The sequence below is a fragment of the Melospiza melodia genome, chromosome Z (assembly GCF_035770615.1).
Source record: "Melospiza melodia melodia isolate bMelMel2 chromosome Z, bMelMel2.pri, whole genome shotgun sequence".
In the NCBI taxonomy this organism is placed as follows: Eukaryota; Metazoa; Chordata; class Aves; order Passeriformes; family Passerellidae; genus Melospiza; species Melospiza melodia.
In genome coordinates, this window is record NC_086226.1 from 24,781,098 (window position 1) to 24,797,428 (window position 16,331).

Here is a 16,331-nt window from a genome sequence, read left to right on the forward strand (position 1 = left end):
ACCAGTCAAGAAGGGGAGTCCCAGGGCTTTGGAGGGGAACCTGGTGTCAGCCAGGATCAACCCATCACACTACCATCCCACTAAAAGCTGAAAGCCCTTACAAATCACAGACCTACTGCCAACCTATTTCTCCTGCATGAAGCAGCTGTAGCAACAACAAAACAAAGAAGAAACAAGTTTGATTAAGCACTTGACACAAACAGTACTGCTCCATAAAAAATATTCTTTAAAATGTCCAAAACCATTTGTAGTAATATTTTACTCCATGCTGTACTTAAGTCTAGAAGCAGAGATAATTAAGAGTACAGGTGCTGCAAACTGACTTCTCAGAAAACACCAGGATGAGAAGGGAGACCCAAACCATTGCAGAAGTCCCAGCATGCACAGAAGTAGCCATGTAAGTTACACAAGAGGTATGTGTTCAAAAACAAGGCCTTGCCAATTTTATTATCTGTAGTAGCTATAAAAGTTCCAGCTATAAAAGGATGCTGAATAATGCCATGTAAAACCACAGCTTGTCTTCAGAGCTTGCAATTGTGAGATGACAACACACTGAATTACACTAAATGGAATTTAGAAGCAAGGACACATCCCAGGTGGTGGCACATCACCCTCACATTAAGTGATTAGCTGAGCTACTCATTAAAATACTACACTAGTGCATAAAACACTTCTACTCACTTTGATGACTTCATCACCCTTTAATTCAGTATTATTCTCTAGACACACACTGATACTGTGGCTTAAATTTTCTAATTCCAACGGATGTATAAATACAGCTGAAAGCTAAAACTATTCCTACACACAGGCCTGTTCATTTAACTCCCGCTTATGACAAATAACTTGGACAGCAATGGTTCTACTACTTAGTTAGCACATTTAATGCCTGAGGATTGTACTCAAATATCTACACTTCCATATCCATGAATCCATTTGGTTTGCTCCCCCCTCTACTGTCTAATCCCTCTTCCAAACACCCAAATATTCTTCATCACAGTAAAGGAAAAAAAAAATTAATAGCTTTTTATAGAATCATTTTACATTATTTTCCCTGTTGGCAAAAGACAGGGGTAGAGGACACAGAGTTCTGGAGAAGGAGCTCCCTCTCTCTCATCTCACCCTCTTTCAGCTCAAATTCCTAATGCAGATGTCAGTTTCTCCTGGTTCACCTTTTCATGTCATTGTTAAAATTAGTGGGTTTATCTTTCCCTTCAACGGCTGCAAGAGACTCTCTGAGCCTTCAGGCGACATCCCATTTTAGGGATACCTGATCTTCCTCACTGACAGCCTTATCATACCTTCCAGACATAGTAAATTCTTTAACCACAAGCTCTTGCTTTGAAATAAACTGTTCACACAGTCTCATTAAAGACCAGTAAATGCCTTCCTTGCCTCAGTCTTCAGCAGCAAGACTGGCTGCCCCCCAGCTACCCAGCCCACTGAACTGGAAGACAGGGACAGGGAGAAGAATAAAGTCCCTTATAATCTAAAGGGGAACAGTCAGTGACCCACTGCACCACTTCAGATCCACAAGTCCACAGGGCAAAATGGGATCCATGGGCCCTGAAGGAGCTCGTGGAAGTGCTCACCAAGCCACTTTCCTTTATTTACAAGCAGTCCTACTTGCTAACAGGGGCATTTCCAGTTGACTGAATGATACATATGATGTTCATCTACACAAAAGGCTTTAAGGAAGATCCAGGAAACTACAGGCCTGTCATCAGACCTTGGTCCTGAATAAGGGTATGGAGCAGATAATCTCAAGTGTTGTTACATACAGGACAACCAGGAGTAAGGCCCAGCCAACACAGGTTTGTGAAAGGCCGGTCCTGCTTGACCAACCTGGTCTCCTCCCATGACCAGATGACCAGTGTGGTGGAATACATGAAAGGCTGTGAATCTTGTCTGCCACAGTTTGCTTTGACACAGAACTCCCCTGGAGAAACTGTCTGCTCATGGCAGCACTCCAGGGCAGTGACCATTCCCCTGTGCTGGGCACTGGTGAAGCCACACCTCAGTCCTGTGGTCAGTTTTGGGCCCCTCACTACAGGAAAAACCCTGAGGTGCTGGTGTGTGCCCAGAGGGCACTAGAGCTCGTAAAGGGTCTGGAGCACAAGTCAGATGGGAAGAAGCTGAGGGTTTTCAACCCTGAGAAAAGAAGGCTCAAGGGGAACATTACTGCTCTCTACAACTGCCTGTAAGGACGGTGTAGCCAGGGGGATTCAGGGTCTTCTCCCAGGCAAAAAACTGACGGGACAAGAACAAATGGACACAAGCTGAGGTAGGGGAGGTTTGGTTTAGTTTAGACATTAGGAAAAATTTCTTCACTGAAAGGGTTATCCAGCACTGGAACAGGCTGCCCAAGGCAGTGGTGGAAACATCATCCCTGAAGGTATTTAAAAGACATGGAGATGTGGCACTTAAGGGCATGGATTATTGGTGGACTTGGCTAATGGTTGGATTTAATGATCTGAGAGATGTTTTCCAACCTAAGTGATCCAACATCAAAAGAAAATACAAAAATGCAATGCCCATGACAGCAAAAGTCATCTAACAGATACAGGAAGTTTTCAGTCAAATCACATTCAGTCTGCTTCACTCAATTCAAACAGTCTAATTTTATGTTGATAGATAGACCCATACAAATCCTTTACAAGAGAAAAGCCATACTGTTTTACCTCTAAACAACAAATCACAGCTAATTCCACAGTACCCCACGAGTCAATCCACCATTCTGAATCAGGTGATGTCCCAATTGATTTTAAACCAGTTAAACCAAGTCCTGGCACAGCACAATTCAGACCACCAAAAAAGTGTCTAACAAAGTTTTGGTGTTTTCTCCAACTTTTTAGAATATTTTGTAAGACAATGGATAAGACAGGGAGAAAGCAAATACTAGAGCAGAGTCCAACCAGAAAAACTAGAAATAAAGTTATTTTGCGTAATTTTCTCCTTTACTACTAAGTCCTTGCATAATGGGCCTCAGACATTATATCCTTAACACTTCCCCACTGTTTCTATATTAAATGTATGCTAGAGAGTTTCAACCCATGTATTTAAAAAAGACTGTTTTGAACACTTGTGTGAAATGCTAGAGTATTTCAGCAGGAACAGAGGAGAAAAAACAAAAAACAAACCAAAAAACAAAAAGCACCACAAAGCATCCAATAAATATGTTTTTTTAAAAATAATAAGGAACAGTTTTAAAAAATCAGAAATCCATATACTAAATTTTTTTAGTGTGTCTTTAAATATTTGGTAATTTTGGCCTTAAATTAAGTTCATCAAAGATAATCAAGCAAAGAAAAAAACTGCGCTTTTAATCAAAGGATATCATAAAGTCAATCATATCCATTAAAGTTACTATGAAAGGAAGTTTGGTGGTAGAAAATTGTCTATGTAGTTGCTAACACAATATCCTCATCATGAAGTTTTCTAAGAAGTAATTCACATCACCAAGATCAAATATAAAGTAAACATAAAACCATAATCAAGGAGTAAAACCATAATCAAGGAGTTAGAATTATTGATTGCATATACCAAAGAAACTTTTGCCTCAGGAAACAATGCAAGAGAATTCTGTTGATTGCTGATACTATTCTTTAAAAAGATACTGCTAACTTTAAAAAACAGGTATACTTCTATGGACATGAACAAAAAATTTAGGCCCCACAGCAGAAAATATTAAAAGGTGAATCTACACATCCCCTATTTCTGGCCATCATTTTTCATTTGGAAGAAATAATTTCATTTCTGTGAATGAAGCTCCCCTCTATCAATAAGACACTTTCACATTCATGAACAGGTATCTATAAAATTGTTTTCATTACACTGCATCAGGCAGATTTGTTTGAAACCAAAAATCTTAAGGAATTAACAACAAAGGAACAATAAAACGTACACTCAAAGAGTACATGGTGCCTAAGTAACTTGAGACATTCATTCTTGGAAAACTGCTTATTTGTTTCATCAATTTTTTCAGCAACTAACTACAATTCCATTAACAAAAAATATTTGTCAAGTACCATTGGACAAAAAGAACATGCTTAGCACATGACATTTACTATTAACAATATAAAACACAGTATTTGCTAATTGCAGGCATAGAGCAGTTAAACTACCAGATTAAGATTTATGTATACTAAAGGCTGTTTCACTCTATTTCAGAAAATGCAAGAATCATACATAAGAGAATGCAAGGCAAGATGTATTCTATTACCACCTGTATGGCAGTTGTCTTTTGTCAAGTGGGCAGTTTGCCTTATCTCTCTTTTTGAGTGACCACATTCACACCTCCCTTGGGAGGGGACATTGCTGATAACGGACTATTGAATGTCAGTGCATGGCTGATAAGAACTATAATATCCCATTGTGAGATGCTCTGCCCAGAGGGAGGAGCCAAGCATTGCTACCCAGATATAATCCAGAGGTTTTGAGACACAAGTATGGCTTTCTCCACAGGATTCCCCAGAGGAACAGCAGCTGCCTCTTCTTCCACTGGATCTTCGGAGCAAGAATATAGCCTTCTCTACAGATCCCCCTCGCTCCAACAGAACCACACCTGACACTTCAGGAGGACTGCAGCCACATTTCCAATTGGACTGCTACCAACACCCCACAGGGTGTCAGGTTGGGCTCCGACTCTGTCAGTGTTATTCTAGTGTACTGCATTGTTTATTTTATCCTTTTATTTTTTCTCCCCTATTAAAGAATAGTTATTTCCTGCTCCCATATTTTTTTTGCCTGAGAGCCCCTTAATATAAAATTTATAGCAATTTGGAGAGGTGGGGAAGGTTTACATTCTCCATTTCAGGGGAGGCTCCTGCCTTCCTTAGCAGACTCCTGTCTTTCCAAACCAAGACAGGGAAGAGGAAGGAAGAACAAGTATGTGCTTTGTTTTCAAGATATTTCTTCACGTTGCTCATACATAACTTGATAAGAACAAGGGAAATACAAATAATTCTGAACTTATGAAGGAGATGTGAACATTGAACTCACACATCTCTGAAAGGAGCCTCAGTACACTCACGAAGGAAATCAAGTTCAAACTGTCCTTATGATCAAGAAAAATATGCCAGCCAGGGAAAGTGATTATGTGAGTTCACGTCACAGCCAGGATTCTCTTGGCAAGTTGCCATTCATAGCAACCGTTTACCAGTCCCCTACTTTGAGTCTCTTGAATTTTAGCACTGGATTTAGTGACTGTACTTAAAGAAAGACCTTTCAGGCAGCTGATTCTAAGTAAAAGTTCTGCAGTGTTATAGATTGGTGTCAGATTAGCCAGATGAATTTACTCCCCCAGCAATTGCATAATCACACTGCAGAGCACAAAGCCAGTGACAGGAACACACAGCCAGAAGTTACAATAGGAGACAGACACTGCCCTTACTAACCACTTACTCACAATTGCCTTAGCTTCAAGGTAAACCATCATATTAGCTTCAGTCTGTAAGAAATGACTGTCCTCCTAATGGAAAGGAAGAGTCCTGACCAATAAGCAGAGTGGCTTCACTTGCAGGAGCTCACAATGTTTCCACTCTTAGAAACCCAATTGTCCTCACTAAACACACCAGGTAATGCTTCTGAGTCACCATGCCAGTTTAAAAACAAAGACATTAAAACAAAGCAAAATCTGGGAAAGATCAAACATGGGTCAGGCAACCTAAACAAAAGAAACAAATAAATTATTAGGGAATGAAAGCACATGTTATATTTAATTTACTTTACATTCCAACACTGCACAACTGGTAATCTCTTAGTTTCCTCCATGCAATAATACGTCAATCTTGCAGATGTTGAACAAGCCAAGCCAACACCTCAACAACATTAAGGAAACTTTTACTGGTCATGAGTGTCAATGCATCTATCCCTGTCAAAGAAACCAGAAATTTCATTCCATGACATTTCTCATCCATCACATAGCTCATTCTGTGATGTTAAAACCTACATGCTTGAACAAAAGCCACCTTTTCAAACACATCTCTGCAAAGCAAAACAATTGTTTTCATAATTCTGCAATCAATCATAAAATTTACAAGATCTTTCAGAAACTTATCATTGAGATAATGAGCATATACTGTCTTTTCATTAGTTACTAGTCTACTGGGACACCTTCCCTTCACAATTTTGCCCCTCAATTGTATTCCAGAAGTTTGGTAACACCACAGTGAACCTCAGGCAAGTTCATTTCCCCACCAGAATCACAGTAACCTTCATGAGAAAAACAAAAAACAGTCAACAAGTGAAAAAATCAAACCAAATCCATAACAAACCACATTGCTGTGTTGAGCATTGCTAAAGAAAAATAAGTTCAGGCAAATTAATAGCAAAATTAAAGGATATTTTACCTCCTAGCATCAGTCACAAAGGTTCAAAACCCATTTCATATCTCTTAGTGCTACACTTAAAAGTAAGACTCAACATGAACTTTAGACAGGATAATATGCTGGAACACCAGCATAAATAGGAAAAAAAGCTAATATTACAAAAGTGACTCAATGACCTTGCAGATAAAATCTAATCCAAATGATGTATTTTGCAGCCTCTTCCTCCTCAGTAGCAAAAAAGAATTTAAAAAAAAAAGAAAGAAAATCACAGTGCAACTATAAAATGCACATGCAGTCTTTTCGGGTATAAACACCAGCATTCATAAAATCAGAAGACAAAATTAAAAGTCTATCTTTAGTCCATCCAACCCACTTCACATAACACAGATTATCTTAAATTCAGTGCTAGCAGTACAATGACAACAGCAAGGCATTTTGTTTCAATCAACATTATAATAAAAAAATGTTATCACTGCAACAAAATAAAACCTGTAACTTCTCAACAAGAATGAGAAGAATAAGTAAAAAGCACTGAGTAAAGAGAAGTCAATAGTGCTTCAAATAACAATAATAATATACCTATGAAAACCCTACATTTAATACATACCCATATATCTACTCACACACACACTTATCTTCCCTTCATAGTGCATTAGCCCTAAGCCAAAACTGACCAAGTCAGTGCTTCAGGCACATGTTCATGCTTTATAAAAGTAAGATCAGCAAACTGAGAAAGGGGACCTCAAAGAAGACATCATCTATTCTAGACTCTCTTGTTTTGAAGCAAGTTCAAGCACACCCCAAACATTCCTGATAAGGACATTCCCCTTGATGTTAAAAAAGAATCAATAAATAGAAATCCTAATTTGTCATGATACCTTGGGTTTTAGCTTTTATATTTTTCAGATTATCTGCTACCTGGCATGGAACTCTGAAACTTCATATTAGGTGTTAGTAAGCTCTCTTCACAGGGTAGTTGGCAAAACAATCCCTTTCCAGTTGTAAAATCAAGGACGACCATCACCCAAAAGGCACAAACAACAGCAGAGACAAGGGGGCAAGCCAGGGAGTTGAGACTTCATGACCTGGAGCTGTAATTGGACAATTGAACCCAGTATGTAGATGAACCAAAACTTATAAAAGTGTAAAAACTTGTGACCCAGATCCATCTTGGATTCAACCTGGGTGTGGCCCTGGCCAGGCTCTTGCGCTGCCCAAGGTGTATCCTTTTAAGGCCTTTCAATAAATACCTGTTTTGTCCATTTAGCTCTGTCTAGTCTCTGTTCATATCAACCTTTCTGGCATCAGTCACAAACCTTAGAGATGGGAAACCACTGTTGCCAAGGCCTGGAAAATCATACAGTGAAAGAACATTTATCTCACCCAAATTAAGCTTAATATTTCCTTCTATTCAGCAAGGGACAGGAACACAGTCAAACTTTTTATCCATTTTTTCTTAACTAAAGATTGCATCTCAGTCTTCTTTTTGAACAACCGTCATTCAGTTTGGCCAGAAACTTCTAACTACTGTAATAGGCCATATTTTTCATGACCTCCAGCTCTCCTCTGATACCTCTCACATTTGTGTGTGGATTTCTTAAAGAGATCCCAGTGCCCACAATCTACTGCAGTAGTCTAGCAGAGACTTTAAAAGCACCAAGCACAGGAGAGAATTTCCCTTCTGTGTTTTACATACAGAACTCCTGTTCATACACTGCAAAAGGAAACCTGAAGTGTTTGACAAAAGGAAACCTGAAGTGTTTGAACTGGCATTCTCTCATAAGTTCACGGCTCAGTCTTCAGACCATTTTATACCTTTTTTGATTAAATAGCAGCACTGCAAAGGGGTAACATATACAACAGGAAGATTTATTTTTTTCTTTTCTTTTCCAGGAATAAGCAGCAATGACTCTTCAATAGGCACAAAATTGTGATGTACAGCTCAAAGTTCTCAGAACTTAGCTGTATGCAGTATATTTTGTAATTTTCTGAAGTACTTAAAAACAGCTTCTGTTGAAGTGAGGGGAGAACGACCATCCTTTGATGCATCGAACTCAAGTTTATTGATCGATCAGCCAGTTTAAATAACAGTGTTAACGAACTTCATGCATATTCCAAAATCCAGGTTCATGATAGGCTAACAGAGAAAACTCTAACCACTCCTTTTGTTTTACAATACCGTTGATTGTTTACACCAAATAAAACCAGTGTTCCCACTGTGATATGAAAGGTTCCCAAAACTTCCATATCTGTTCCCAGGGTGCCATCTTTTCACAGAGAGGGTGTTTCACTTGTTATGGGAAGACTGCCTGAGAACCTTATTGTTTATAAAGTGATGCCTGAGAGAGTCTAATTGTTTATAGAAATCAGGCTGGGAACTGCTTTTGGAACTGCTTCACAACTACCTTTTACTTTTCCCTCAATTGCATGGCTTCATGGCCTTTTTCTTTAAGCCATGCTTGAACTAAACTCTCCACAAGCTTCCTTTTTTGTTTTTATTCACACATGTCTAGGACACAGTCAAGCTATCTATAGCTGTCTGATCTTTAATTCCTTAATTCTCCTCGAGTTTTAAATTTAATGGCTTTAAATTACCCTTTAGTCAAAGGTAATCACCCTCCTCCAGCAAGACTAAAGATGACATTTTGCCCACTGTATAAAATTGTTTTCTTATACATGTTTCAGCAGCAAAATGAAAAGCAAAACACAAAACTCTGACTGTGGAAGCACCATTCTTTTATCATTTCATATTGACCAGGCTACCCCTTCACCAGCCAGGGAAACAGGATCAACTGGCACACTGCACTGTGAACCTCCCAATCGAGCAGGGCCCATCCAATGATCTGCAGGCCAACTTCAGTCTGACAAACCCTTCCACCCATCCCAAACCCTTGGCTTAGAGGAGACTGAACCACTGTAAACAGCTAAACAGCACCTGAGCAGCCAAAGTGGCAAGCTCCTCACAAAAGAGTTCTTGACATACAGGGCCTGTTTTGAGCCTACCTACAGACACTGGTGACAGTCTCTCCTGCACTGTTGACACTACATCAGGAAGTCACAGATGTGGGAATCAAGAAAAAAACATCAGGATCTGTTTCCTGATGTTTCCAAGGACGGAATCTCTTGTCCTTGCATTAAAGTTTGTGCATTCTACACCTACTGTAAAAAGCTCAGTAAAGATTTTGGGCACATCTGTCTTCCACCCTCTCATAATAAAATGAGAGGAGAGAAGATTTGGAGAAAGAACTATATACAGGATATTCTATCTGTATCAAAATCCATCAAAAGAAGGCAAATGCAATTCCAGGACATCTGCAGGACACCTGAAGACAAACATCTGAAGTTAAAAGTTCCATAACAGACAAGTATATTTTGGAAGCAACCATAAAACCCAAAACAATGGAATAGGTAGGAAACAGACATATAGAAAAAGATACACGTATCTTGTGTGTATATATACATACAAATAATCTCAAAAAACCCAAAACCACAAACGCAACTCATCAGTACAGCTATGGATTGAAGGGCAAATTTGGGGGTGAGTAGGTTGGCTCCTACCACAATGCTGGAAATAATGGCCTATTTTTTCAGACACTGCAGAAGGAACTGACTACAGAACAACTGTAGAGACAAAATCACTGAGGAAGGTATATGTCTGTCCTGATTTCAGCTAGGATAAAATTCTTCCCAGCTGCAGGTAACAGTGTTTTGTAGCTGGTACAAAACAAATGTTTTGTGCATCACCTGGATCTCTCTTTCTCTCCTTTTTATACAAACACTGTTATAGCACACTCTATTTTTCATCAGTTATTAAAGTGTTCCTATCACAACCCACAAGGTACACTTTTTTCCCTGAACTCTCCACCCAGCCAGTCTGTGGATGTGGTGTGTGAGTGGCTGCCTGGGGTTAAAACAAAACCCCTTGTTTGTAAAAAAAAGCAACCAAACATAAAACCCGCACAATCTTGAAAGCACAGGTAAGAATGAAATAGACACTAAATAACATTTAAACTAGTCTACAGGTAAGATGGACTTCTTTCACTATTAAAGTTATGGCACTGTTATAGATAGATATTTTTCAAAAAGCGAAACTGAGTACTAAAAGTAACCACAGGAAAGTCCTCATGCCATTGATCAAAAAGTACTTCAGCTACACTAATCAGATGAGTCCAGTTTCAAATCCTAAAACCAAATATCAAAGAAAAGAATTATCTTCCAATAACAGTGGCAAACAAATGGATTCCCTTCCAGAAGAAGTACAATACAAAGTTTCAATTTTGTAATCACAGATGAGATTAATTTGGATGATAGCTCATGAATTCTTATTTGCCTAGAATTAGTTTGCATAGCGCATCTATGAAACAATCTTATAATCACTAACAAACTTCTGAGTATTGAAAAAAAAACAAACAAAACCAACAAACAACAACAAAAAACCCTCAAACTAACTAAATCTCCCACAGAATTAGTGTTTTGTGCAAGACAGACAGATTGTTGTCAGGTTGTTACTGTTCGACAACAAAAGAATAAAGGAAGTACTTTCTACACTGTATGTACAACTAGCAAAACACAAACACCAAGAGTCATGCCTCTCACTCCTCCATTACTACATACTGCTTTAAGTTTAGCCACTTGACCTCCAAGAAACTCCTGCATCCTGAAAAATTATTCCCAAAATTTAAAGGCACACTCACATCAGACGATGGAAAAGATTACCGGCTCAGTCCCAGCTAGACTCCTCTTTTTAGCTAATGTTTAGTTGAAGGAAGTCAGGATAGTGGTCAAAAGAGCAGCTTAAAAATGGAAAGTACTTCCAAAGGAGAACAGTGTTGAAGGAACAGAAAGAGAGCAAAAAGGACAGGAGAGGCGACAGTTCCTCGGATATACAGCGTAGGACGTTATGAAAGCATGTAATTCAAGAAGGCTGCAAACACTGTGGAACTACTAAGGCCAGAATTGATCCACAATATGCAGCAATACAAGCTGTTTAATAATCAACACTGGAAACTAGTCTATGTAGCTCCAACACCCATGGAAGCTCTAAACACAGTGACAGGCCCCTTGGCCAGTACTACACCAGTAGTAAAAGTCGACTTGTAAAAAAGGGAACCTTACGAAGTTAACGGGTACAGTCAAAACATTTACGAGACAGCTTCTGGAGCTGATTTGTGTGTCTGCATCTCCAGGTAATGTCTCACAACGCTGTTTCCAACGACAAAAAAAAATGAGGTCGCAGAACGGGACACGAACAACACCCCAGAACCCTATCCGTCCCCCCAAAGCCAGGCGCTGAGGCAGCTCCGAACTGGCCCGGCCTCCTCCGGCTCCCCCCTGCGATGAGTCCGCCCGGCAACACCGGCACCCCGGGGGCTGGCACAGGCCCTTCCCAAATCCTCAACGAGAGGCTGGCCTGTCCATCCCCCCATCCCGACCCACCTTGAGGAGGATGGAAGGCGGCAGCTGGTTGATGTCCGCGGTGGGCGGCGGCGGCAGCTCCCGGCAGCTGTCGCCGGGATACTCCAGCGGCTCCTCGCAGCCCGCCTCGCCGCCCCGCTCCTTCTCCTCCTCCCGGCCCTGCTCCTTCTCGTCCTGGGGCGCGGGAGGCGGCGGCGAGGCGGGCTGTCCGCCGCCGCTCTGCCCCGCGGTGCCCCCGCCGCTCTCCCCCGCGGTGCCGGGCAGGGCGAGGAGCTGCGGCTCCGCCGGGCACTGGCAGGCGCCGGGCTCGGGCTCGGCGGCGGCGCAGCGCGGCTGCTTGCAGGGCGGGCAGGCGGGCAGCCCGGCCCCCTTGCGCTTGCACACCATCTCGGAGGAGACCTCGCCGGGCGGCCCCAGGAGGCCCCGCACCGGAGAGGGCAGCAGGCCGGACAGGAAGAGGCGCTGGCAGCGGCCCGGAGGTTCCCAGGCGGCGGGCGCCAGGCGCAGGAGGCGGCGGGCGACGCGCTGCTCCGCGGCGGTCAGCGACACGTAGGGCGGCGGCGGCGGCAGCAGCGGGTCCCCGGCGGGCAGCGGCTGCTCCGGGGCGGGCGGGCTGGCGCCGTGCACGATGAAGCAGAGCATGCAGGGCCCGCGCAGGAAGCAGCTCCGGCTGCGCGGCGGCGGCACCTTCCCCCGCGGGCGGCGGCGATCCCGGCTTAGGCTCCTTGCCTCCTTCGAGAGCAGGTGGCCCATATAGGAGGGGAAGTGGCGGCAGCGGAAGGGCGGGTGTCACCTGCGGGAGGCGGCGCCGGGAGCTGACATACTGCCGGCGGGCCGAGGCAGGAGGCGGCGGCGGGGCTGGTTCCGGGACGCCGGGAGGGAGGGAGAAGCTTCCGCTACCGCCGGCCTGACCTCTCCCGGGGAGCGGGGGCGGCGCTCCGCGGCCGGCGCTGCTGCCACCAGCGGCCGCGCTGGGCCGGCGGAGGCTCGGGCGCGGGTGCGTACCCGCCGTGTGTCACATCGGTGCACTCGCTGTGTGAACGCGGGTCTGCACGCCGCCCACGGCACGTAGGCCTGTAATATCTGCGTGTATGCACAGAATTTGACGTACCACAGAATCGTTAGGGGTTGGGAGGCACCTCTGGAGATCATCTCGACCTACTCTCCTGCCAAGACAGAGTCACCTGGATCAGGTAACACAGGAACGCGTCCAGGTGGGTTTGGAATGTCCTCAGAAAGGGAGATGCCACGGCTCACCTGTTCTAGTGCTCTGCCACCCTCAACGTGGCGTTCTTGTCGGGGTTGAATTTACTGTGTTTTAGTTTATGGCCACTGCCTCTTGTCATGCCATTGGGCAACACGGAAAAGAGTCTGGCACGACCCTGTTGGCACCAGCCTTGAAGATATTTATATACATTACTGAGAACCCCTTCACTTTTCTCCGAACTAAACGGGCCCAGCTCCTGCAGTTTCTCCTTACAAGAGAGATGCTCCGGGCCCATCATCATCTTTGTGGCATCTGCTGGACCCCCTCCCTTAGGTCATTGCCTTATAATGTACACATAAGATGTATAAAATATGTGCATGTTTTTGAGGAACTAATACACATTTTTTTTTGTGCTACACTTTTTAGGCAAATGTGAGAAGACCACTTCCCATTGGTCTCAGATTATATGCAGGACAGTGGCTGAGGATTGGATTAGCAAAGCAACACAAGCTTAGAGACCACTAAGAGCAGTCTTCCAACTTTTCTTCTGTCAGCATCATCTTCCCACCAGCACTTTCCAGAAAATACTTGTTTTCTGCTTTAATTCATCGTACATCTTCTCTGTTTTAATTCATTGTACAACTCAAAAGAGGGCTCATATGGGACCTCTGACCCCCTATGCCCTCCTGCAGACACTCATCTCTAACTGCAGTGTGTTGAACATCGATGCAGGTGCCCTGGTTTGTAAATCCTTGCTGGAGGCTGCACTGCTTTAATTAAGACTGCTTAGTGCCTAGAAAAAGCAGTTTGTTTCAGCATTCAGTTCTAAACAGTTGACTTAGCAATACAGTCTTAGATATGTAGTTTAAATATATGTGCAATTTTTTCTTTAGTAAAAGGTGTCTGGGGAAGGAGAAGGCAAGTTATAGCTAGAGTATATATGGCTCAGTACTAATATTAAATAACAAAGGACAGGAAAAGAAATGCACAGTATTTTATATTGTGTAGTGCATGTTTTGGCTTTTTGCCCAGGGACGAGTTATGCTAGGATTAAAATACCCATGCTGCTATTATTTTTGTTTGTTACCTCTATTATTAGTCTTCAGCAGCTATGTAAAATTGTTTCCTATGAGAAAGGTACTAAATATACCTTTGGATAAAAGCAGAGCAATAGAATATTTTGTTTGGATTTATACTTCAGTGAGCTTCATCAATATAAACCACATCAAATCTTTGCAAAAAAAAAAAAAATTGGCGAGGCCTTTTCTGCTCTGTTGGGAGAATGGGTTGAAAAGCAGAAGACAGCTGGGAGTAGCTCTTGGTAAGACTGTGTGAACAGCAGACCTGTCATCCTGGTATATGGACTGAGTTTAACAGTGCCTGCTCTCCACTTGTGTAGCCCAGGTGTTGCTTTAGGGCTCCTCCAGTTAGCATGATAATGGACATAAATTCACTCTTTGTGCCTTAGCCTTTGGTTTGTGCCTGTCCCAGCTGTCTGCCAGTGGTGGCTCACACACTCCCTCCTCCCACAGACTGCTAAATTTTATTTCAGTAAGGAAAAATAAAAACAACATTAAAAGAAAATGAAAGACCAAGTCAAATCTTCAAACCAATCTGAACTCAATAAATGCTGGCTGCCTTTAACTTCTCCAATGTGTGTCCTTCCCACACAGGCTGCGGTACTTCAAGAACTGCTCCAGAGTGGAGCCCTTCCAGGGGTCCAGGGCTCATGGCAGGAGCCTGCTCCAGAACAGGATTCTGATGGGATCACATGTGCCTTTGGACATCCACCTGCCCCAGCATGGGATCCTCCATGGGCTGTCAGTGGTTCTGTGTTCTACAGTGGACTCCTCCCCAGGTCACAGTCCCTTATACTCAAGTTCACATTGGAGTTCCAGCCTGTCCAATGTGACAGCACAGGAGCACAGATTGCCCTGGGCACCCTCCAGCCCAGGCACGTTGACATGGCTGTCTCCAAAGTGTTCCAGGCACAAAATGCCAAGGTGACCACCAGTGCAGCCAGCAGCAAAATCAGAGCAGCCACTAACAAGCACTGGGTTCCAACAGGCAGACAGGAAAGGGAGCCCCATGGCAAGCACAGTAGCCTGCCAATTAATAGCTAAACAGCAGCAACAGCTACAAATTCATTGTAGCACATTCAGTGAAATCTGCCCCTTCATGCACTACACTGGGTGCTAAAACAACTGGTATGGTATAACTGCAGCTGTTCTTTCTTTCATTTTAATCACTTGTGTTTCTGGAGTTTTATTTTGTCTCTTCTTGTTTTGTCTTCATTTCACCTTGCAATTCATTATTATTTCTACTATTACTATTTCTAACCTATTAAACTGCTGTTAGTTACCTCAGCCCATGAGTTTGTTTCTCAGTTTTACACTTCCAGTTTTGTCCCACTAGGGTGGGGGAGTGAGCAGGACTAAGCAGCTGTGTTTTTCTTAGTTGCCAGCTAAGGTTAAACTACAAGTGTGTTTGTTGTAAGTATATTTGGTATGATTATTTTACCTTCAAGTAGATTGCGCAATCACAGAATCCATTAGTTCAGAAAAGACCTCTGAGATCATCAAATCCAACTTTTTACCAAACACCGCCATATAAACTAGCCCATGGCACTAAGTACTACACCCAGCTTTCCCTTATACACCTCCAGGAGTAGTGACTCCACCACCTCCCTGGACAAGTCATTCCAAGGTCTGATCACCCTTTCTGTGAAGGGTGATCAGATCCCCCCGAAGCAGCTAAAGACTGCATGGTCTTGTCCTGTAAGTGGTTCCCTGGGAGAAGAGACCCCACCTGCTACAGCCTCAGGTCAGTGAGTTGCAGGGAGCAATAAGGTACCCCCCCTGCCAGGCCTCCTTTTTTTCCAGGTTAAACGCACCCAGATTCTTCACCTGCTTGTCATCAGACTTGTGCTCCAGACCCTTTGGCAGCTTTTTTCCCTCCTCTGGACATGCTCCAGCCCCTCAATGTCCTTCCTTGAATTGAGGGACCCAGAGGTGGACACAATGCTCAAGCTGTGGTCTCACCAGTGCCCAGCACAGGGGTACGGTCACTGCCCTGTCCCTGCTGCCCCTCTGCTGCTGACACAGGCCAGGTGCTCTTGGCCTTTTTGGCCACCTGGGCACAGCTGGCTCATGTTCAGCTGCTATCAACTAGCACCCCCAGATGCTTTACAAACAGGCAGCTCTGCCCCAGCCTGCAACAATGCAGGGGTTTTCGTGGTCTTGTTGAATCTCAGACCACTGGCATTGACCCATCAATCCAGCTTTCCAGATCCCACTGCAGAGACATCCTGCCTTGTAGCAGACCAACACACCCACCCAAATTGGTGTTGTCCGTGAATTTGCTAATGGTAAATTCAATCCCCT

General features: G+C 43.4%; 1 protein-coding gene and 1 long non-coding RNA gene across 2 annotated transcripts in view; one reads left to right on the forward strand and one right to left on the reverse strand.

The window, feature by feature from the left end:
- FBXL17 (F-box and leucine rich repeat protein 17) overlaps window positions 1-12,592 on the reverse strand; it is a 275,693-nt gene extending 263,101 nt beyond the window's left edge. The window contains exon 1 of the mRNA XM_063181044.1: window positions 11,763-12,592. Within this exon, the coding sequence (XP_063037114.1) occupies window positions 11,763-12,494 (732 nt within the window). The 5' untranslated portion in view covers window positions 12,495-12,592. The remainder of the gene's footprint in view (window positions 1-11,762) is intronic.
- Window positions 12,593-12,646: 54 nt separating this feature from the next.
- On the forward strand, window positions 12,647-15,314 carry LOC134432395 (uncharacterized). The gene is made up of 2 exons (XR_010031321.1): window positions 12,647-12,934; window positions 14,622-15,314. It is a non-coding gene; the product is annotated as an uncharacterized LOC134432395 (long non-coding RNA).
- The last annotated feature ends 1,017 nt before the right edge of the window (window positions 15,315-16,331 follow it).